Genomic DNA, 24,171 nt, shown 5'->3' on the forward strand with positions numbered 1-24,171 from the left:
TTTTCCACCTATCGCGATGGTGTTTGGAACGTAACCCCCACGATAATCGAGGGACTACTGTACCCGGAGAAAATCCACATATGCACGGACAGAACATGCAAACTCAACCCAGAATGGCCCCCTGGCCGGGATTCGATTCAGTGACCATCTTGCTGAGAGGCAGCAGCTCTACCAACTGCACCACCGTGCCACCCTGTACCAGATGCAGCTATTTTTAATCTGTTGTTGTTGTCTGGGATTGGCAGTATCTGTGAAGAATGACATTCTGTGGACAGACTTGTCACTAAAAACACTTCATTCTGCTTCAATGAAAAAACTAAGATTTAACCTCAGCTTTAAAGGGTCTGTGTGCAACCCACAAACCCCACTGGCTGCACTGGAGCAGCAGACCCTTAACAAGCCGCGGTCATGTGATCTGCGTCAGGTGGGAACATAACTGCACCGCCACATGAAAGGTGGAGGGCGAAATGCATTCCTTCAAGGAAGGCTAGGTTATTAATTCAGCACAGGATAAGGTCATGAAAGATTTTGCCTCTAAAAGTATAAACAAACATGAACTGTTTTGGTGTGATTACGTACATGGAGATGTAGCTGAAACATTCTGTAAAGTTCATCTTAAACGTTTAACCCAAAGATTTGATTCTTGTCCCCAAAGCAAAACTGTTTCTGCAATCTGAGTGAAACAGCAACACAATCCCACGCAGTCATAAACTACAGAGATGGCAGCATGAACCATTCCCCACACTGTACCTCCTGTATGAAATGCTCTCATACTGCCTATTAATACTCTAAAAAACTAAAGCTCTGGCCATGTAACGTCGGCTGAACATGTTTTTAGTCGCCCCCCTGCTGTGAGCATTACTGAAAAACCACATCCTCTGTGACAAGGCCGGCATTATACAGTCTTCAACCTATCAGCTGCAGAAAGACACACACATACACACACAGCTAACAACACACCCCTCCTCTGCACAGCAGTGCTGGGATCAGCAAACTCTGAAGAGCAGCGATAGCTATTCCCTAAAACATGTTGGGTGTTGCTGAACTGGTGACGCGTATGAGATTAGGGTGAGTTTTACAGCGCAGGAGTCATCTACAGTAAATGACTGCTGACAGCTGTAAAAACTAGTTATGCTATCAGCAGCATTCACCTTCAGCCTGAAGGTTCTCCTTTAAATGCTCCTCTCATCAAATATTACCTGCTGCCATCATGTAAACTGGGTGCATGTGTTAGTTTGACTCTCATGTTAGCAAAATGTCTTCTGAACTAGAGAGCAAATATGAATAAAACTCTCAGAAAGTAATCGCTGGTTGTTCTTTTACAACTGAACTAAACTAAAACTGAGGTTTTGGTTTTTGGACCTGAGCATCTTAGGAACAAATTTTTCAGTCTTTCTCCCTCCTTGGATAGCATTAATCTGTCCTCCAGCTCTAATGTTAAAAATCTGGGTGTTATTTTTGATCAGGACATGTCTTTTATCCCCCACATTAAAAACGTTACTAGAACTTCCTTCTTCCACCTGAGTAGTATCACTAAGATTAGAAACATCTAAAAATGATGCAGAAAAACTGGTTCATGCATTTGTCACGTCTAGACTGGACTATTGCAATGGTTTATTATCTGGGTGTCCAAATACGTCTTTAAAAAGTCTTCAGTTGATCCAAAATGCTGCTGCCAGAATCTTAACTGGAGTTAGTAGGAGAGACCATATTTCTCCAGTTTTAGCTTCTCTCCATTGGCTCCCTGTCAAACCCAGAATAGAATTCAAAATCTTACTTCTAACCTACAAAGCTCTCAACAACCTAGCTCCATCTTATATTACAGATCTTATTGTTCCATATTTTCCTAACAGAGCACTTCGCTCTCAGGCTGCAGGTTTACTTGTGGTTCCTAGAGTTTACAAAAACAGAATGGGAGGAAGATCCTTCAGTTATCAGGCTCCTCTCTTGTGGAACCAACTTCCAATCTCTGTCCGTGAGGCTGACACATCGTCCAGTTTTAAAACTGGGCTTAAGACTTTCCTTTTTGATAAATCCTATAGTTAGTATAGTTAGCAGCTTATTATGCTGCCATAGGCTTAGACTACTGGAGGAAAATAATTGACCTAATTTCTTAAATGAATTATAACTTAACATGTGATTCTTGACCTGCCATGGTTTATCTATTCCTATGAAACCCAGCTGGTCGAATCAGATGGACGCTTGTCCTGAGTCTGGTTCTGCGAAAGGTTTCTTCCTCATGAGGGAGTTTTTCCTTTCCACTGTCGCCTTTAAGCTTGTTCAAGAAAATAATCTGCAATGAAGTTAGATTCAAAGCAGTCTGCACCTCAGATAAATAATGTTATTAACTTATAATATATATATGAATGTTTCTGTTCAGTGCCCTGAGATGACTTCTGTTGTGACTTGGTGCTATATAAATAAACTGAATTGAACTGAACTTGTTGAGTTGACCTAATTCAAGATGGCCACCGCAGATACATTACATTAGAAAACACAAAAACGGCTACAACTCAGTCAGTTTTGCAGATATCAAGCTACAGCCTGTCTCAGTTGAAGCTTAAACTCATCTTTAAAGAACAATCTTGGCGCTAACCAATCAAGCAAGAAGGTGGCAGGTGATACTTCAAGGAATGCTAGGCTATTTTTTCCCCAGCAGATCTTCTTCCTTTGTCGTCATTGCATGCTTTCAGAAATCTTCAGCTAAACACAGCCTGATTTGAGGTAAAGGTGTTGTTTACAATCAATAGCTAGTTTGAAATCTTAGCTCAGCTAAGGGAAGAGTCCTGCCTAAAGACTGTCATCGAGCAATCACCTGAAGCTCCTGTTACAGAGCTCAGGCGAGCATTCATCACGTTACGTATGGGAAGATCTGCTTTTAGATAAGAGTCAGTGGCTTGTGACCAACAAACTGAGGCTATAATAGAGTCTAATGTTTCATGCACAAGTATTCTTTGAACAGCTCACCCAAGCTGAGATAATAATACACACAGGGCACTTTTTCCATGACATGAAACACAGTCTGACTGAAATGAAGCTTTTGAACTTATACAATGTGCTCAGTGAAAACTTCTGAATAGCACACGCCAAGATGTGAAAATTAAAAAGTGAAGCCAGACACAAAATTAGGGTTTTGGAGGTTTATGAGAATGGAAGGCTGTAAGGTACTTACTTTGTGCGCCTCTGAGTTTGAGTCTATCAGATACACAGTCTGTGTGTCTGTGAGAGAAGGTATCTCCCCACTGCTGCCCTCATCTAAGTCACTGTCCTCATCCTGTGTTGAGTCCCGCTTATTGTCCAGCGTAACACAGCAGGACACGCTCTCCGTTTCAGTGACGCTGTCATAATGGTCCTCCTCATCGATAGCGTCTTCGTTGGGGAACACCTCCCCTTCGGCGGTGCACGACGGGCTGTCGATGCCGCTATCCCGATTGGGAATCTTCCCGTTCTGCTGCAAGGAGTCGGGATTGTCCGTGAGTTTATGGGAAGAGTCCTCCTCTTGGGTTCCGTTGTCCAGGCGGCCGACCCCTTGCGTGATATCGTCCTTCCTGCTGTTGTCCAGCTCCACGTCACCTGAGCCGTCAATGTGCATGGAGGCCAGACGGGAGAGTTCAGACACGCCGCCGATCCGTTCAGAGGAGCCGAATGTAAGTTTGTCCACAGGAGAGGAGTCTCCTGCAACCTTTGCTGGGGAGTCTGGACCGGAGGAGGGAGGGAGGTCTGACGCAGTGTCCATTCTCAGGAACAGATGCAGCTGTGACCGTGGGAGCACCCCCAGGATGGGGACCCTGAGAAAACACGAATCATTATTAAAATCTGAATGACATGGACTCTGTAGTGGAAACTGAAAAGAAGAAATTAGTTCTATTGTAGGAACCAGCCTGTTCACGTAAGCGTAAAACAGATGTGACTACAACTACTTTTACAGAAGAAATGATGAATATGACAAATTGCTCCACTAAACCCTCTTACCTCGAGTTCTCAAACTTTTCTATGAGCAGTCCAACTTTCTGAGCCTCTTTCTGCAGCTGCACCTCCAGGACAGGAGGGCTCAGACAAGGTTTGGGTTTAGGTGGAGGAGGGGGTGCCGGCAGGGGTCTCGAGGGCGCCGGAGGGATCCTCTTAGGCTTCTTGTCTTGCCCGAGGGCCAGAAGATGAGCAGGTTTAGGGGGCACTAAATGTGCACAAGTCCAGAGAAGAAGAGAAGAACAGATCAAAAGAGGCGTAAGAGGATTAATAAAAACAATCAGGTAACACGAGGAAATCCAAGAGAGGGACTCTCCATATCTGCATCCAGGCAGGTATCCTTGCAAACCTCAAGATACAAAGAAACTTTTAAAAAGAAAAAGAACCTTTTATCAGCAGAGCAGCATCGACTGAGCGTCAGCTAACAGCCTACTTCCTTATTGCAGAACAGGATGCTGAGGCCAGTGTGTGCGTAGGCCACCGCACTTCCAGGCAGAAAAAAAACAACTCAACAAATAAAAATAAAAGCCCTGAAAAAACAAATTAGTCTTTCAAGCAAACGCTGCCCTCATGCACGCCTGCACACTACAGACTCACTGTCACTGTCAGGGTCTGTACTTTTGCGATCCTTCAGTTTTAGGAAATTGATTTGTTTGACAGCAGGAAATGAAGTTTACTGTCACAGTTGTTGAAGCGAGCACTTCCTCTGTGTCTGAATGTGTCACAGTCTGATAAAACCTTTCTTCACACATGGAATTATACAGCTCTGAAATGTGCAAGTGACAGGTCTGCTCACTGCTTTGGAGAATGAAAATGAACGTCCTTTAATGTAGCGACACAAACACTGCTGTTTGCAAACTTTGCAGCGTTTTTCTTTTCTTTAGCAAATGTATTTTTAGAACTGTAATTATCAAGATTTACTTTAGGCTGCACAGAAGTCTGTTGGAGTCAGTCTCTCCACCATCACAGACATCTACACCTCCAGATGCAGGAAGAGGGCCACCTGCATCATGAAGGACCCCACTCACCCAGCACACACACTTTTTGCCCCGCTCCTCTCAGGAAAGAGGTTGAGGAGCATTAAGTGTAGAACCACTAGACTGAGGAACAGCTTCTACCCTGAGGCTGTTAAGACTCATGAATCTCTAACCAGGATCATCAATGTGAGAAATTACATCACGTTGCTGCTGATCTGTTTCAATGTTGCTGCTGATCTGTTTCATGTTGCTGCTGATCTGTTTCATGTTGCTGCTGATCTGTTTCATGTTGTCGTGTTCATTCGTGCTCATCTGCTCACACAGACTCATGTTCGTGCTGCTGTTCAGTGTATTGTTTTTATGCTATTAGTGCTTAATGTGTGTTTTTAGCTAATATTTTTCTTAGATCATATCTTAGATCTTATTACTGTTGTTCTTTTACATTTTATACTTTTGTTGGATGTAACTGGGACCCTGTGTACATCATCTCGTTCCACCACATGTACCACATGTGGTGTGTATGACAAATAAAGAACCTTGAATCCTTGAATCAGATAAAAATAGAGAACACAATGTTCTCACATATTGTCATATCTGTGTGTTTTGTGATTGTTTTTATCTTCCGGTAGTTCTCCGAGCCTGTTTCTCTCCTCGTGTAGTCAGCTCCTGCCACTCTCACCTGCTCCTCATCGTCTCTCCCCAGGAGTTCATCATCGTGTCTCGTTGGTGTCCCTTTAAGTTCAACGTCTCTGCAACTTCATGTTGTCTGTAGATTGTGCTGCACAGCCGTCATGTTCAGCTGTTCCTCCCAATGGTTTTTGTAAGTTTACGCTGCCATATCAGCTTTTTAAAATTTTGTTTCCTGAGCTTTAATAAATAATTATTGTTTGAATGTTTATAAAGCATTCACACAATTGAGATCCATTTTTCCTCTGTACGTTTTTCAGCATCTTTCTCGTGCCACAGTTTTCAAGCTATTTCAATAAATCAAAATGTTCAGCTTGTTCAGAACAATCCTGCTATGACTTTTGTACAGGTGTAGTTTTAGCTTTTTGAAATATTTAGCGTTTTTTGTCTTCTTTTTTCTCATAGAAAATGAATTGAGCTCATTTTACATCCTTCATATCTTTAGATGTGTTTACATTTTACTGCTCCGTTCACGTTTTGTTCTGCTTCAGCTTCTTTCAGCTTCCTTGTGCAAATGTAAACTTTTTTCAGCTACTTTCAACTAATTTCAGCTGTTTTGTGCTGCTTTCAGATTATTTCTGCTAACTACAACATTTTTGTGCTTCTTCTAATTTATTTTTGCTCATTTTAGCTTGTTATGCTCTTTTCAGCTCATTTCTGCAAGTTTCAGCCTTTTATGATGTTTCAACTACTATTTACCTGTATTCATGCTAATTTTAGCTTTTTCAGCTAATTCCACATTTTTTGCACTCATTTCAACTTTTTTTCAACCTAATTCAGCAAAAATGTACTCTCTCCACTTTCTTCTGGTAATTTAAGCATCTTTCTGTTTTTTAGCTACTTTTCAGCTGTTTTTTTTTGCTAATTTCAGCTTATTTTAGATAATTTATATTTTTGTGCTAATTTTTGCTTCTTTCAGCAAATGTGTTCTTTCTGCTTTCTTCTAATTTAAGCTTGTTCTACTTTTTTTAAGCATTTTTAGCTATTTTCACGTTTTCAGATAAATTCAAGTTTGTCATGGTAATTTCTGATACTTTCAGCTCGTTACGCTCCTTTCAGATTAATTATGTTAGTTTAAGCTATTTCAGCTACTATTTAGATGTTTTCGTGCTAATTTTATCTTTTTCAGCTAATTCCACTTTATTCTAGCTCATTTCAGCTCTTTCTGTTTCCATTTGGTAGCTTAAGCTTCTTTCTGCCTTTCAGCTACTTTTCAGCCATTCTTTTATTTTTTATTTTTTGCTAATTTCAGCTTTTTTTTTAGCTACTTCCCTAATTTTTCTGGTAATTTATGAACATTTAAACCAATTTCAGCAAATGCGTTCTTTCTGCTATTTTAGGCTTGCTCGTTCATTTCAGCTATGAGCATGAACTTTGTTACATTTCAGCATGTTTTTAGCTAATTTTACTTGTTTTTCATCAAGTTCTTCTGCAATAAGAATTTGCACTGCATTTTCACAGGGAATGCAATTTTTCTAGTTTACTTTATCCTCACGTTTCCTCGAGTTCTGTCTGTATTTGTGTTCAACACAATGCTGATCTGGACACATATTTACATTTAGTTTTGTTTACTACTTGTTAGTGTAAAATAAAATAAAAACACGAGCACTGCATACGGCAAATTATATGCCCATCGGCAAACTACCATATTATACATCAACCTGTAGCAATGACTTGGAAAAGCAAAGACCTTGTATAACATTTGACCTTGATTTGTGACCTTGACGTAGGAGCTGGGTTGGTGAAAAGTGCATGCGACACTCCATCTAGTGATGATACATGTGTGTGGAGATTTGTTAAATTATCCCGAAGTTATAAAGTGGGACAAGAGACGTATGGACAGATGAAGAATGTACCAGAATATGTCCGCTTTTTGACAAGCGTATAATAAATGGCTTTATTTTAGGGGAATTAAATTTACATCAGAAAAGATGTAGAGATTAAAAGCAATTTTAAAATCATCTTTAATTTGCAGCATAATTAGCTTTTACTTTATGCAATATTTATTAATGTCAGTAGTAGTAATTAATGCCGTGTAAAAAAGCATAAAGAAACCAGAATAATAAGACCTATACAAACATTAATTAGAAAATGCTGCTGATTGGAGGCTCCCAGGTAAAATCTGACAGCTTTAGAAAAACATCTTTAATGCTGGTGAAAAAAATGTTAAAAATGAACTGAAATCTTCTGTTTACTAACAGTGAGTCTCTGAGAATGTTATTTTGGGTTCTGGGAATAATCTTGATTTTATTTTTATTTTTTACATTAAAGGTGCTCATTACAAAGTCATAATGATTCATAAAGATAAAGCCAAAACTCACACAATTTCATTCTTTTTGAAGTGTCCTTCAATTACAAATTTGTAAGCAAAACTTACACGCGCCTGCCAACTACCACGTGTGTTTGTTTACCTACAGAAACAGCTGAAGTGGCCTAGAATAGGTTGACAATAGGGATGTCTATGGAAGAGATGTTTGAGAACAAGAAGTCAGTCAGTGTTGATGTATTGGATCCTATTTCCACTCAGATTTGTCAGGTAAAGTTTGAGACACAGCAGGTTAGGTTGAAATGAACAAGTCTAGATGTCCTGATGCATGCTCTTTAATCCAGGTAGATAAATCTAACAAGGCTGAGTCAGTCTGTGTGGGTGGGTTTGAGGTAAACATCAGTTTCCAAATGTCCTCCATCAGATGGAGAATATTTGGAAACTGATGTTTCTTAATATTTATTTTTGGCATTGTCTTTCTTTTTCTTTCACATTTTGCAGCAGATTAACTTTTATATTTCCACTTAAGTATCTGCTCTGAGATTCAACACAGACTAATGAGGTCGATCACACAACTCAGACTTACAGGTGGTGTTTGGCAAATTCAGCTGAGTGCTTTGTTTACATTGAATGTGGACCTGCATTTCAGAACTGCATTTTAATACAGTAGTCCCTCTCCACTTCGCGGTTCATTTATCACGGACTCACTCTATCGCAGTTTTTCAAAGTAAGATTGGACATGACACACAATTGGCTGATTGATGGATGAGCCACATGATCGGCATGTAAGTCTTATTTAAAATAAATTATTTTAAATTATTTAGCGCCTGCTACACCTGTGTGCAGCCCACAACTGTAGAAAAACCCTCTTCCTGTAATTGTGTGCAGTCAACAGCTGAAGGAGAAGCACCCTCCTGCAGCATGTCATATCTCCGCTCTGCAGCGGAGAAGTGGGCGTGGCCAAGAGCACTGACTGGTGGCAGAGAGCTGAAATCATGACACTCTGTGCTCTTTTAGAGCGTTTAAAGTTTAAAAACATTGTTTAGAAAACCGCAAGAGTTTGGAAGTGTTCAAAATGCCTTAAAAAAAAATATATATATATATACACATATATATAATATATACATAAATACTAAAATAAACTACTACTATATTTTCTGCCATACATGTCGCACCGCCCTATAAGTCGCATCAGTCCAAATAGTCTAAAACCGTGGAAAAATCCATAAATACATTGCTTCGCCGTATACATGGCATCTATTACGCATCACTGCTGACAACCTGGAAATGTGGGCTGGTGTTGTGCCAAAAATCGATGGGCTGCCAAATGGCGGCTGCAGGAGCGTGCACGGGAGGACTTTAACAAGAATTTAACAAGATTAACAGTTAATGTGAGTGGAAATATCAACAGGGATATTTTTGGTTTTGAACCAGTTTGACACGACTGTCAACGAGGAAGAGGGCCAGCACAAGAGGAGGGGGCGTGCCAAAGACACCATCTTAGCACCAACATACAGTAACTGGTTTGTTCCACTTTGAAGTAAGCTGCTTGGGGGAAGAATCGGTTTTGTGTTGTGTGTTTCCTTGACTGATGAAGCCTTCCGGATGGAAGGTGAAACGTTTCAGCACAAAAAAGAAACTGTCCAGATGACCTGACTGAAAATTGTTGGAAGATTAACTATTAAAAACAATTTGTTTGCTCGAAATTATAGCAAAGGTGTGTCTCAGTTGAACTTTTACTTAATAAATGCACTTTAATGATCAAATTAGCTGCACTTTGCCGGGGTGGGGCAGCTAGTTTGACGGTTGCTCTAAGCAGCGAACAGAACGAAGGTGTCAGGCTATGGCAGGCCGATTGTGTCATTAACAGCTGGTAAAGATGCTCAGTCATCCAGGACATGGTAAATAAAAAAAAAAGTGCAAGACAAAAACAATAAAGTAAAGTATAATAAAAAAAGTCCCGTTGTTTTTGTATTGAACTTTTTTGAATTTGTCATTATAGCCACTTATACCTATTACTTGATACAACGGCATGCCATACTAATACTACTCTGCTTCCATCTAGTGGCTGAAAATGATACTGTTCTTTTTTTTTCAGTCAGAATGAATGAAAACGGTCATATCTCAGACAAAAATTGTTTTATAAATATGTGGAAAATCCATAAATACGTCGCTTCGGCCTATAAGTCGCAGGGTGTGCAAATTATGCAAAAAAACGCGACTTATAGGGCAGAAAGTACGGTACTTACTACTTATACTACTATTCCCGTGGTTTCTCACTTATCGCGGGGCTTCAGGGTACGAAACGAGGGACTACTGTATCTGGAAAACTACTGCAGTGAAAGCTTTCAAACCATATTATGTGATATGATTCAGGTCAACATTTTTCTGTTCGACTTTTATAGTTTGCAATAAAAAGCCTTTAAATTTGGGAAATAAGCTGCATTGCCAAAGTAATTGTTGTTGTCAGCTAATTATTTATAATGTTAAATAAATTTAACCAATCACATCTGATTGTGCTGACTACCATGGGACAACATCTAAAATTTTCAGCTACTATTTAGACTTGCTGGGGACCAGTACTTCCCTTTAAACAGTACTTCTCTTTTAACTTTATTCATTTACATACATTAATGTTTTAATCACGAGCAGGGATCTTCGTGGGAGACTTCCTACGAGTAAAAATCTTTTCAAAATTAGGGACAAGTCTGTGGTGTAATGTCCTAGTATCATCCCCTGGAACAGCACATGTTCATATTTATCGTTCTTCAAATGAATCTCACCAAACAGCAACACTTGGGAACCGCTGGCCTCCTTTACACCGGCCAGAAGTGACCCACTAAGCAGCGTGAGTGGCAGAGTGAGGCCGCCATGTTGTCAGAGCAGAACAAATGAAGCTGGAACAGCAGGGATCACATCCTGCTGCACTTTTCAACCATGAAACCAGCACCAAAGTCAAGGCTGCGTCACAGGGTTGTACCTTGAGGTTTCTGAGCGGTTGGTGGTCTGGATGAGGCGGAGGGCGGGGGCCGCGGTTTGATGGCGGGCTTGTCGTGACATGGTCTGGCGGGCGGACCTTTCTTCACCAGCCGTGGGGTGCACCGGTTGTCCGAGGATCCACACGGGTACTTCACAGAGGAGGCAGGCAGGTCTGTGGACGAGAAGAATCCAAACATCAGAAATGAACACGTTTCACGTAAATGTTATATCAGATCAATTTATCCAGAACAACTCTTGTGGCGAAGCAGTGAGAGGATCTGGTGATGCTGAGTGACCTTGTGAAGAGACGCTGTGCAACATAAGCCATGCAGAGGAGGCCTGTTGGTTTCAGTGGCCTGCATCCACCTGAGTACATCTGCTCTGCTCGGAGGATTGTCTTGAAATAGATTGTGTGTGAATAAAGTCTGAAAATATCAAATGCAGAGCTGTGTCCTTTTTCAGTTTCTTTTTTTTTTTACTCTGTTAAATAAAAAAAGCTGGTATGTTAACATGTTTCCTAAATAAAAGTGAAAGTATTCTGAATGGATGAAAGACACAGTCTGTTTTTACCGTATTCAGATATGGGTTTGATGCGCAGATATTGTTCCCTGCTCGTCTAATGTTTCTGACTAAAAGTATTTTTGCGAACAAAGTTTCTGTGGACACGATAAACCGTCTCCAGCAGCCCAGTGGTTTAGACACAACAGAACTGAATGCTCCACTAAACGGAGTTTCTTATCAGGGTCACTCTCTACTTCTTGCATCCGATATCCAGAACAACTTGAAGTGACAAACTGGGACAAAAAAAAAAAGAAGATGTGTAGCAGAATTTAAAGCCTGTGAATATAGGTTACTTTTTCAGAGAGCAGAGATTCAGATGTTCTTCACATTCCTGCACACACAATGGTTCAGCCGAGGGTTTTCAACATGCTGATGGCAGAAATGTGCTCTCTTACTCTCACTGTTGAGTTTTTCAGACAGAAACACAAGTAGATATTTTACACTTGTTTTTGTTTATTATAACTGGCTGTGCGTAGTGGAAATAAAAACTGGTTAATCTGTGGTTACTAACCACTCATATAGAGAAACGTTTTAATGCCACAACTAAAACGAAGCAGTTTGAGCAGACTGCACTAAGGCTGCACAGAAAAGCAAACATTTATTACAGTAACACTGAGTGCAATATTGCAAAGAACTGCATCACAGTAGTCCCTCGCTACTTCATCTTCGACTTTCGCAGACTCACTCTTTCGTGGTTTTTCAACAATTGTCAACTTTAACATTACTCATGTGAACAGGACCATACAGATAAAAAGTTAATAAAAAATATATATACGGACAGGCACCGTCATTTTCTAGTTTTCTTTCAATAAAACTACACTGTATGCAAAAGCCAGTCCAAAAGAACTAGATTACCCAGAAGCCAACAGTGCTTCCAGCAGCTGCTTTCTGCTGAAATGGAGGGAAAGTTTTGGTCCGATCCGAACTTGACTAAAAAGTTCAGTCCTTATTCATAGTGACTTTGGCTCTCAGTGGATGCAGAGAACTGGACCAGAACTGGACCAGAACTACTTCCAGCCTCATTGGTCTATCTGAGCGCTGTTTGCTCGCCCATGAAGCCTCTCGAGCGGGGAGGTGTTGCTTGGAGGTCCGGTGTCTTCTCCAGAGCTCACCCAGACTTTTTTCATCCGTATTTGGACTTGATCAGGACCACTGTGTGGTTTTGTGGTGGCTCTTCGAAGGTCCGGCTCTTCCCAAAAATGTGTGGTGCTCAAGGGCTGCAGAGAGCTGACCAGAACCGGACCAACGCTGGTGAGTACCCATATAAAATTCTGCAGTAGCTGCATGTACAGTAATGTATGTATGTTGTTAAAATGACGTAGGTTTAAGAGTTTAGAACATTGCAAGAGTGTGGGAAGGATTTATAAAGCCTTAAAATATACATAAATACTATAATAAATATAGTGTTACTATTTTGCGGTTTTTCACTTATTGCGGGGTGTCCGGAACGTAACCCCCACGATAACCGAGGGACTACTGTAATTTGTTTTATATCTTTCGTCTGCTCCTTTCTTCAGGGGTCACCACACCGAGCTAACTCACATGAGGATTTGGTGATTGTTTTGACGCAGGATGCTCTTCCTGACGTAACCACTGATTAACGAGCTACCACAGCCCTCTGTGTGGAGCAGAGGGATGCCATCCATGGCACCTGGGGAACAGCTGGGGGGTTAAGGCCTTGCTCAAAGGCAGAGGGTGGCAAATGAGGGGGGAGGCACCCACATTTTTATTGTCTGTCTGATGATTCAAACCAGTGACCTTCTGGTAACAAGCTCACAAGCTTCTCTATCCTCTGCTCCTCCTAATGAACTGCAATAAATAAAAGCCATTATAGTGGAAGCACCATGCATTCATGCACTGCTGCTATTTATATACTCGGTCAGTCCAACAGACTCTCCTGGCCTTGACCCACCCCTGGTTTGGATGACAGAGGAGAAAGTAAAGTGTGAGGGCGAAAGGGGGTTTATTGCAGCTAATATCGTCGCCACGATATCCAACAATAATACTGCACATGGCATGTTCTAATATGATAAAGTCCTAACCGCAAACCTGAGTGCTAAAGCTTAAAAAAGAGAAAATGTCAAATGTCTTTTTGTGACAGTAGTTCACCATTACCAAAAGCTAAATAGGTATTTTAAAAATTAATTCATTGTTTTGGCCACAGACTGAATGCAGCTCTATTAGTTCCATCTTGAGTCAAAGTAAAAGGAACAATTCAGCTTAATGATGTGTTTTTAACAACAGAAGGGTTGAGATTTTATGTCTTGCTTTGGGAGGATGAAGAGAAAAAAGACTGCATGTTCCTAGATTCATCACAAACCAAGTTTTTTCCACACGGCTTTAATAATTACTGTGCACCTATAAGTTAATGTTTTAAATGTTACAGGAAAATAAGACAGATTTCCAAGATATATTTGTCCTACGACTGAAGTTGCCTAAACGGTTCACCTTAACAGAGTCACACTAACTCTATCCCAACTCAATTACAAACCAGAGTGTTCTCGTGTGTCCCGGCACATCTAATTCAGTGTTTTTATACATGCTCCAGGCAGTGGAAAGAGAAAACTCAGTCAGTAATGAGACTTATTTTACTATAATCTCCATGTGGTGAACTGTGGGATTTCCCAAATCTCTGCACCACAGTGGAAGATTAAAAAAACTCGTCTGGCTCTCTGGAATACAAATACTGTACGAGGAAAAATGTTGTCCACGCCGAGGCTCCAAGATCAGAAAGTCGTGCAGCCTTAATCAGATGACTCAGGGACGAGGCAGGCCAGAAGAACAGCTCGACCTATGATCATGAGAACAGACAAATTACTGGCTAGTGAAGAACCCTTTGACCCAAGACTGGCCCTGGTCTCTTCTGGGAAAAACAAACAGCAGAGGAAGACGGAGAGTTGTTACCTATGGAAACACAGTGTAGCCATGGTTACCTGAGACCGCAGCCTGGCCCTCGAGTCAAGCTGCTCCACACCAAACAGGAACTTGACGACACAGCGAGGAGAAAACAACTGATACCCAAGCCTTAAAAATGTCTAACAAAGCACTGCTTCCATATCGAAAACGTTCAAACAGCTCAGGGTGTGGTTTGTTAAAAAGGAACGAGTGTTTTGAAGAAAATTACCTTTCCTCCGATCCTTCAGTGTCAAATATCCAAAGTCCAAAGAACGAGCAAAGGGAAACCTCTGCCACACAACTCAGTTTCACAATGAATCCTGCCCTCCCAGTTTTTCCAAGACTATAGTCTGTGGCACACAAACAAACGCACACGCCCTCCCTCGAAAGTCCTTCAAAGCTCAGTCCTGCATTATGCTCAAACACGCACATCCACCTCCCCGTTCCCAGCTGTGTTCTTGAAACTGCACCTGTCGGCTCACCGGCAAAACTTGATCCAAGTACTTCCTCCTGGGGCCCGGGTGGCGACACCGCAAGGCCCGGTAAAACTCACACAGCCTAACAACCGGCCCATTCAGAGGTGAACTTTGCCCGTGACTCAACGGCTCGCAGGACGCCTGAAGACCTGACCGTGTGTTTGAAGTTCTGAGGCGGTCGAGTGAATTATTTGGACTTCAAGTGATCTGAGGGATGACCGCACGGAAACTGAGCAACACTCGGTCAGTCCCTCTGTTCACGTCCAGGTAGACAGACAGATGAACGCAACAAATAAACACAAATATACCTGAACAGTCTCACCTCAACGCATCATGGCTGTTACCATGACAACTCTCCTCTGCAGAGTCAGCTGTTTTTCAAGTAACAAAAAGTCTTATTTTATGTCTTCACCAAAGGCCGTTATGTGACAGCACACCGAGAGCTGGGCAAATATTTTGAAGGGTAACCTGAAATACCACATTACAGTGAGTGGTAGAAGTATCCAGATACTTTAAAGGTATTTCAGTGACTGACATCCTCTGGGAGCTCTACTTGTGTAATGCTGACAAAAACTAAAGAATGAAGGTCTCATGTTAGTAACTGACAAAGAAAAACAAAGGTCTGAGTAGGTTTATTATCGCTCGCAGCCACGAAAGGTCAGCAATCATGCATGTGTGTTCATTTGCATGTCTGTTAACAAAATATCTCATGAACCACTGGACGGATTCGAATAAAACCTTTGTAAAGTAATCATTGGATAAAATATTTACAATTGGTTATTATTATTATTGATTTTTGGAGTCGACCCAATCTAAAATGGCTACCACAGCCAATCAAGTTTAACAAACACATGAATGGTTATAACTCAGTTTTACTCTCTCTGTTTTTTCTGAGCGAGGAAATCAGGAAGGAGGAATGCTGTGCATTTCTTCAAAATTTAACAAGCACCTAAAACAATTATTTGTTTTCTCGACATTATAGTAAAGGTGTGTCTCAGTTGAACTTTTACTTAATAAATGCACTTCAATGGTCAAATCAGCTGCATTTTTCCGGGGAGACGCAGCAAAATTAAGCTGATTTAACGGTTGCTCCAGGTGAGCTGGATGAAGGTGGCAGGTATGGCAAGCCAATTGTGTCATTAATAGCCACTTTTACCTTTTACATGATACAACAGCATGCCATACTACTCAAGTGCCATCTAGCAGCTGGAAATGGTAGTGTTCAATATTTTCAGTCAGAATGAATGAAAATGTTCTTATCTCAGCCAAAAGTTGGTTTACAAATATGGAAAAAAAATCCATAAATATGTCGCTTCTGCGTATAAGTCGCAGGGCGGGTAAATTATGCAAAAAAAAGTGACTTATAGGCCGAAAAATACTGTAGTTTTGTGAAAAAATATAATGATAATTTTGCTGTTTTTGGTATGGTATGGTATATAGTTTATTAATTTTAAAAAAGTACAAAACAATTCCATAACAATATAAAAAAGGATACAAAAGATTTAAAATGAAAGGCAGCAGAAAGAAGAAAAAATCTTATTATATCTGCCCCTTTTTTTCAAACAATTATTTTAGACATAATAACTTTTAGAATCTTTAGAATCTTTAGAAAAGTTTTTCACAAATTTCTTGTGAATGCAGGGCAACACGGTGGAGCAGTTGGTAGAGCTGCTGCCTTTAAGCGAAAAGGTAGTCGGATCGAATCCCGGCCGGGGGCCTTTCTAGTTTGCACGTTCTCTCCGTGCATGCGTGGGTTTTCTCCGGGTACTCCAGTTTCCTCCCACAGACCAGAAACATGCATGTTAGGCTGATTGGTAACTCTGAATTGTCTCTAGGTGTGAGTGAGAAAGTGAATGGTTGTTTGTCTCGTTTGTCTCTATGTGGACCTCAGGTGGACATGGGACCTCTTGCACAGTGATAGCTGGACATGGACACCAGTGACCCCTGTGACACAAATGGAAGAAGCGGGTAAAGATAATGGATGGATGGATGGATGGATGGATACTAGTGAATGCTTCATTCTGGAACAAACCCCACATCCGTCCTGTTCCTTTACCTGAAACAACCCGATCAGTCTTCAAAATGCAAAATCCACAAACACAGCTGCCTGTCAGTCACTGTCAGCCCCGAGGCGACCCCTCCCTCTCACACTCATTTATCACCCATCATCCCCAAGTGTGTCGTCCCAGTGCTGGCACGAGACAGACCACTTAAACTGCCTCACCAACAAACCAGGCCCCAGTGGAGATGAGCCGACAGTCTCGCTCCGATAACGTCAACCGATATCCCCCACCAATGAGGCACCTCATTACTCCCACGTTCCCAGTTTCTCTTCCCTCATCTCAACCTGCTCTGCTTGTTTCACTGTCTGTATCAATTATTGTATTTTTACTGCATGTTGCACCAAAATATTCAAAAGGCTTCAATGCAGCTTTAAGATTCATTGAGTCGGTGCAAACCCTCTTCTCTACAGACACCAAAACAGAAAAAAAAATTATTGCTGATTATTCAGCAAAATAAAGAAAACAAGGTAATATAGAGATACTGCATTTTAAAAGGGCTGAGCGGCACCATTATATTTAGCCTTGTTTAATCTACCACCACATACATCCTGCAGCCGCTCTCTCTCGCTTCGTTTCTTTCCTCCCTGTGCAGCAGGAGACAGTAATGAGTGCTCTGACCTTGATCTACTTCTGATATTACCCCAAGGAAATAAAGAAAAAGAAAAATTCAAACAGCAATGCAAATGCAGGGATATACTCTGCCATAGGAAACAAGCTGAGACAAGAAAAATACATGAAAAACATTAGGAACCCACAGTGGGTGGAGCATTTTAAGAGGATCAACACTGTGTAAAATCTTTAAAAAATAATAAAAAAAACAAGCTCAAATAGAAAATATTGGTGTCAACAATATATAGCAACAGCTGCTCCAGGATCTATAGTCGAGACAAATCCTCCATTCTCACCAATAAGCTTCAGAAAATAAAAGCTTCAAGTCTTATTTTATCTCATCTTATTAACTCGTGCACAAACCCAAAGGGATTGACACCTTTCCAATCAGCCACTGTGAGGCAGCAAATTACAAATCTATATTCACCTGTTTCCCATCGCGCCAGCCACAATCTTTTCTTCAACATCTCTACAGAGTGGAGCCTTCTGAGGAAAAATATTTTCTCTGTTGGTTCAGAGTTAACGGCCCCATAACCTTCTTTGGTATCATGCATTTCTGGGTGCTGGGAGCAAAGAGGGTGAGGTAAGTCTTCCTGTTGGGTCTGTCCTTTCCCCCCATCTCAGGTCAGTAAGCACAGCAGGCACAGTGGCATCTCTCCACAGTAAAGTAGGGAGACCTCAGCAGCTTCTATAGATGGTGACTTTTTGTGGAGGATAAGAGAAGAAGAAGCTAAGAGGCTAGGAAGAAGATCAGGGCGCAGCAGTTCCAGTGAGTTCTTAGGAACATGCAACAAACTGAATAAATGAGGAAACAATTAGAGTCTGAGGCAACGCACAGAAGCAGGGAATTGCACAAGAGAGCTTGAGCATTTAGTCTGAGCTGTAAATAAAATGAGAAAACAGGCCTGTCTGCTATAAGTTCCTCTAATGATACACAGTAAGTGCCAGCAAACAGACAAAGCCCAACATAAATGGAGACAGACGAGTTAATATTAGAGAGGCATCACTCGCTGCGTCTTAAAATAAATCGAGTCAATCTTTGATGTGTGTTGAGAAACTGAGGACGAGGACATTGCTGCAGCAACCATGTTGATCTATGCTGCTAATATAGAAGGTAGGTCACGTTAAACATAAAAAAACCTCCACAACTCTTCTAAAAGTGCACTTGTCTTGCTAGTGAATAGCAGAAAGAGGCAGAGAGAAGAAACAGCAAACATCCATCAGACACTGTCCTTGGAGGCTGGTGAGGGTGAGATATGTTTAGACCAGTCGTGATAAGCAATAAATCAATTAATCGTACGATAAATGAAAATTATCAACCTCATTTTCATTTATCAGATTTATCATTTCTTCATGTCTCTCTCTTTCTACTCTATGCTCTTCACTGACTCCTCCCTGTCTCTTTAAAATCCATTTTAACGATCCAAAACTGTGTTTTTGGATCGTTAAAAGCAGCTAAGCTGAGAAGCTAAGCTACAAGCTAAGCTAACAGGCCGACCTCGGGGAAAAACCTCCGTCTTGTCGAAGCTCCAAAATTCACAGTTGAAACCCGTGCCTTCGTGTAAAAAGTTGTTTTTCTCTGCAAAAAGAAGCTGAGAACTTGTTTACTGATTTTTTTATTAAAAGCTTTGTGTGAAAAATGCTATGCTAAAGAGCTCAAACCACACAGAGCGTCCGCCATTTTGAGAACTGGAAAAAAAGAAAGAGAGACAGCCCATGTCATGTCAAGGGGCCTCCCTCCCATTGTCTTAAAGAGACACACTGCTCGCTCCCTCACGACCCATCCTTCAGTTCAAACAGTCTTATACTGCCATCCAGTGATAAAAAATGGTACTACACACAAAACAAATAAACATTTCTTCTTAAATTTGACAATAATGACTAATTATTGTCAAATTTCAAAATATATTATCTCGCAATAAATTCTGAGCCCAGCAAAATTTGTTATTGTGACAGGCTTGGAAACGTTCATCGACCTTTTCCCTCCTTCAGGACTCTAGGTCTTCACAGTCAGCAGCCGCCAAAGTGCACGTCAGAGAACAGTCAGAGTCTACACTGACAACAAGCACCTGACAGAGGGTGATTGAACTTTCACTTTAATTTCGGACCCCTCTTCTTACGGCAACAACCACAGTAACAGGACTTTTTAACAAGAGAAGCACTGGATGCCCAGAACATTACTGTAAACAGCCACAGACTGGCAATTAGGACAACACACATGAATACACATGCACAAGAGAAAACAAGGGGGTTTCGTTGGAGATGACTGCCCAGCTGTCCCAGAAACTACCGAAGCCTCACTGAAACCTACTGTAGTGGTTTTCAATGGTCCTGTGTGTCAGGAAAAAAAAAAAACTGGTGGATTCTGTGAACCAGAGTCAGGGCAAAGCTGTGCAGGAGAGCCCATCTTTTCTCTTTCTGGTACTGGTACAAAAAAAAGAAGCTTTTTCCATTCAGGGATGGGGATGTTCACAAACACAAGTCTGCTCCACGAGTCAACAAAACCGAAGCTCCAAAACCTTAGGTCCAAACATAATTTTGACCATCTTGCAATGAGTTTGAAGCAGGTTAATCCTCTGTGTCAAGGCTCGATTAATCTTTATATTGACTTAGAGCCTTTGAAGTGGGAATGTATTGATTATTTTATCACATACTGATAGGTGGGATTCATCAATCATTATGGTAGGCAAGATCAACTAAAACCTGCCTCCATGCTGATTGTAGGATTGACTGAATACTGACTAATGAAAAAGAAGGAAACACCCAATCTCCACACACGTCAACATGCACACACAAATATTGCTCAGTCTCTAAGCCAAGTTTCTTCACATTCAAGAAGCACACCTGAAGGACTGACCACAAAATAACACTTGATCTGTGTCGATGTTGCAAGTATCTCAATCTGCAAACATTTTTGCAGCAGGCTGCGACATGTTGCACTGTGGCCAAAAACCCCCCCCCAAAAAACACCCAGTAGCTACCAAAAACACAGCCGAGCAAATCGCTCCCTTCCCCAAATAAAACGCAACCCACAAGGAGAGAACATTTCACAGGCAACCAGAACACGACTCGCAGGGCCACAAAATTACACCTCACGTTTCCCCCAACAGCGCAAAAGTGAACAAACTGGTTTTATGAGGAGCTCGTCTGCTGAATGCTGCTTTCCCAGCACGTTTACCATTTGCTTAAAGATATAACCAGTTCTGCAGAGACCAAGCTGTCAGTTTTAACTGAGATGATCTCAAGAGTTATTCAGCTGTAGATGTACATCCAACCATTTCTTTTGTGACTGAAAATTTGCCCTCCAGGTTTCTTCGAAATGTGCACAAGCTCTACGTTTAATCTCTTGATCCATGATGATCCTGGCTGTGTGTTTTTACACCCAGACCCTGCTTCCCTCCTCAGAGCTGAGCCAGGTGAGGTGGAAGCGTGCCAGACCCACCACCCTGCATCTGTTCCAGGCAGGACGGATGTCAGTGTGTGGAGAGGAGTGTCTGTAAAGGTGCTGACAGTCAAACAGTCCCAGAGTGGCACAATTCTGCCCAACCCGGGTCAACATGTTGCTCATTCCTGTCTGGACTGGCCCAGTTTGGTTGGTCTAAAGTGGAATGGGTGTGTGTGTGTGTGTGTGTGTGTGCTGGTGAAACAGAAAAGGTTGAGGATGAGGAAGCGGGTTGCTGCTCCTCTGCGATGATGCTCACTGGATCCAAACCAACGTACACACAGCGAGAACGAAAGGTCGATCACACTCAACAAAGATCCGTCCGGATTTTGACGACAAAAAAAAAAAAACATTTTGAAAATGTCACTCGGCTCCCGAGAAGCAGCGTCAGCAACAAGTTCTCTCCAGTGAGGAGCGTCCGAGGCCAGCAGCTCCAGTCTGAGCTACAAAAAACGGGCCTGAAACTTCGATGAGTCATCCAAACTTCAAAACCTGAGAGCACGGTTAAAAGCCAAAGAAGGAGATGTCTAAATAAACAGCTTGTCTTGAACAGTGGAACAGCGTTTTCAAGCTGAGCTTTGTTTAGGGCAGAATTTGCCGAGACACGAGAGCCAGAAGCCAAGACATACCAACAGGCGGGAGAAAACACTTGGGCACAAACCAGTGTATAAGGAGAGGCCTGTTATAGAAGCCAGGTGTACAGACAGACTAATAAAGGCTCCTGTTTCCTCTCTAATGGCTCCTTAAAGCACAGCATGACAAAACGCAGCTTAGAGCCATGTTTAGAGTTCTCACATTGGAGAGAGAAGGGCTGCCAGGGCTTCTTACATCAGAAACATCAGAAACTGGTCTCATTATTTAAACTGGAAAAATACAAGCTATACTACATGAATACTGGGACTGGAAAACATTTCGACTTGACTGTATTATGATCAGTCTGTCCCCCTAAGTCTCCTGTGAGAATAAAACATGCAGTCATTACAATGTAAGTAATTAACAGATACAAACTAAAACATTCAGTGCCCTTTGAACGTTGACGCTATAAATTCTGTTTAATTTTATTCAGATGAAGACATTTCCTACGTTTATAGTTAACCTGTTTGATGATGATCACATCAGGTGGATAACACAATCGTGGATTATCTACCAGAGGAGCAACACTCGTTTCAAGAAGCAGCCTTCTGAATATCTTTCTGAGGAGGAGGCTGGAGTCATTGCCCAACATAAACATTGCACATGAATGTTCCGTGCAGCAATGAACGCAGACTGTTTGAACACTGATCATCGATGAAAATATCTTTCCAGCATCACATGCAGGAAAAGAGTTATGAAGTCATAATCAGTAGCAGCTGTCAAACAATTCTGCAGAGGAGGGAGAACGAGACACAGGTACAGTAAAGAAAAAGTAAAGGTATGATTCATTTATTGTAGAGCGACGCTACTTTCAGCTGAACGTGGTCTTCCATCCATCCATTATCTTTACCCGTTTATTCCAGTTTGGGTCACGGGGGTCGCTGGTGCCCATGTCCAGCAATCACCGTGCGAGGGGCGGGGTACACCCTGGACGGGTCGCAAGTCCATCACAGGGCCACATAGAGACAAACGAGACAAACAACCGTTCACTCTCTCACTCACACCTAGGGACAATTTAGAGTTACCAATCAGCCTAACATGCATGTTTTTGGTCTGTGGGAGGAAACCGGAGCACCCGGAGAAAACCCACGCATGCACGGAGAGAACATGCAAACTCCACCCAGAAAGGCCCCTGGACCGGGGTTTGAACCAGGGACCTGCTCGCTGAGAGGCAGCAGCTCTACCAGTTGCACCACCGTGCTGCCCTGAACGTGGTCTTGTTTATCAATAAACAGTGTTTTTGTACATTTTACCATCAGCTGATGTTCTGCAGATGAAATCTAGTCCCGTAGGAAACTCCATCCTTACATTTCTCAGATGTTTGTAAAGAATAAGCAGGTGTTTCACGTTTGTCTACTGTTTCCTATTAAGTCAGGTCCTCTGGACCGATTAACAAAAATGTTGAAACGTTTCGTCTTTTATCCAAAAGACTTCTTCAGTCTGAGGAGCTGCACTAAATTCAGTCATAAAATAGCACCTAGCATAGTGGATCAACCAGTTTGCTGGTGACAGCCAGAACTAGTTGTTCACATGATCAAGGAGGATCATGAGGCCTGTCACAATAAAAAAAATAATCAATTAATCGCATGATAAATGAAAACTATCGACCTCATTTTCATTTATCGGCTTTATCGTTTCTTCGTCTCTCCCTTTCTGCTGAAGACACTGGACGACAAAAGGCTCAACTCTGGTGCTCTTCACTGACCCCTGCCTTTCTCTTTAAAATCTGTTTTAACCGTCCAAAATTGCAGTTTTGGATCGTTAAAAGCAGCTAAGCTGAGAAGCTAAGCTAACAGGCCGACCTCGGGGAAAAAACCTCCGTCTTGTCGAAGCTCCAAAATTCACGGTTGAAACCCGTGCCTTCAAGTAAAAAGTTTTTCTCTGCTAAAAGAAACTGAGAACTTGTTTACTGATTTTTTTATTAAAAGCTTTGTGTGAAAAATGTTATGCTAAAGAGCTCAAACCACACCCAACGTCTGCCATTTCGAGAACTGGAAAAAAAAGGAGAGACGGCCCATGTCACGTCAAGGGGCCTCACTCCAATTTTCTTTAAAGAGACACGCTGCTTGCTCCCTCACTATCCATCCTTCGGTTCAAACAGTTTTATACTGCCGTCCAGTGGTCAAAAAAAGGTACTACATTCAAAATAAAATTAGCCAACATTTAAATTATTGTCAGATTTCTAACAATATTATCGTTTATCGCAATAATTTCTAAGACACTTATTCGCCCAGCAAAATTTGTTATCGTGACAGGCCTACATCAACCTTACAATCAATCGTTAACGCCCCGATGGCCATTTGCTATTCAAAGATTATTGAGCATGCATGAGGATATTTTGTGTACTTTTTGTTATTTTTATTTTCTCTACTTGGCTAATGCTTACTCTGTGCGTAATGTTCAGTCTAAATGTTATTCCACTTCCACTTCTTTATATTTCATAACTGGTTCTGTTAGTTCATGTAGTCAGAAGCGCATGGATCGAACAAGGCCCGCAGACCAAATCTGAATAAACATTTATTTTCCCCAGACAAAAATTGGTTTAAATGTAGCTCTAAGATTAAATTAGAGTGATAATAAGATTAAATTAAAATCCTAAATGTAACTCTTAGATCTA

The 24,171-nt window shown here is 41.5% G+C and overlaps 1 protein-coding gene across 1 annotated transcript in view; it reads right to left on the reverse strand.

Annotated features, from left to right (window-relative positions):
- Positions 1 to 2,800: 2,800 nt before the first annotated feature.
- LOC119416653 (FYVE, RhoGEF and PH domain-containing protein 1) overlaps positions 2,801 to 24,171 on the reverse strand; it is a 63,149-nt gene continuing 41,778 nt past the window's right edge. Inside the window, exons 2-5 of the mRNA XM_037683838.1 lie at positions 10,877 to 11,047; positions 3,973 to 4,174; positions 3,173 to 3,788; positions 2,801 to 2,824 (exon numbers count right to left, since the gene is read on the reverse strand). Coding sequence (XP_037539766.1) covers positions 2,801 to 2,824; positions 3,173 to 3,788; positions 3,973 to 4,174; positions 10,877 to 11,047 — 1,013 coding nt within the window. The remainder of the gene's footprint in view (positions 2,825 to 3,172; positions 3,789 to 3,972; positions 4,175 to 10,876; positions 11,048 to 24,171) is intronic.

This window comes from Nematolebias whitei, chromosome 11 (assembly GCF_014905685.2).
Source record: "Nematolebias whitei isolate Nwh7 chromosome 11, NemWhi1, whole genome shotgun sequence".
Lineage (NCBI taxonomy): Eukaryota > Metazoa > Chordata > Actinopteri > Cyprinodontiformes > Rivulidae > Nematolebias > Nematolebias whitei.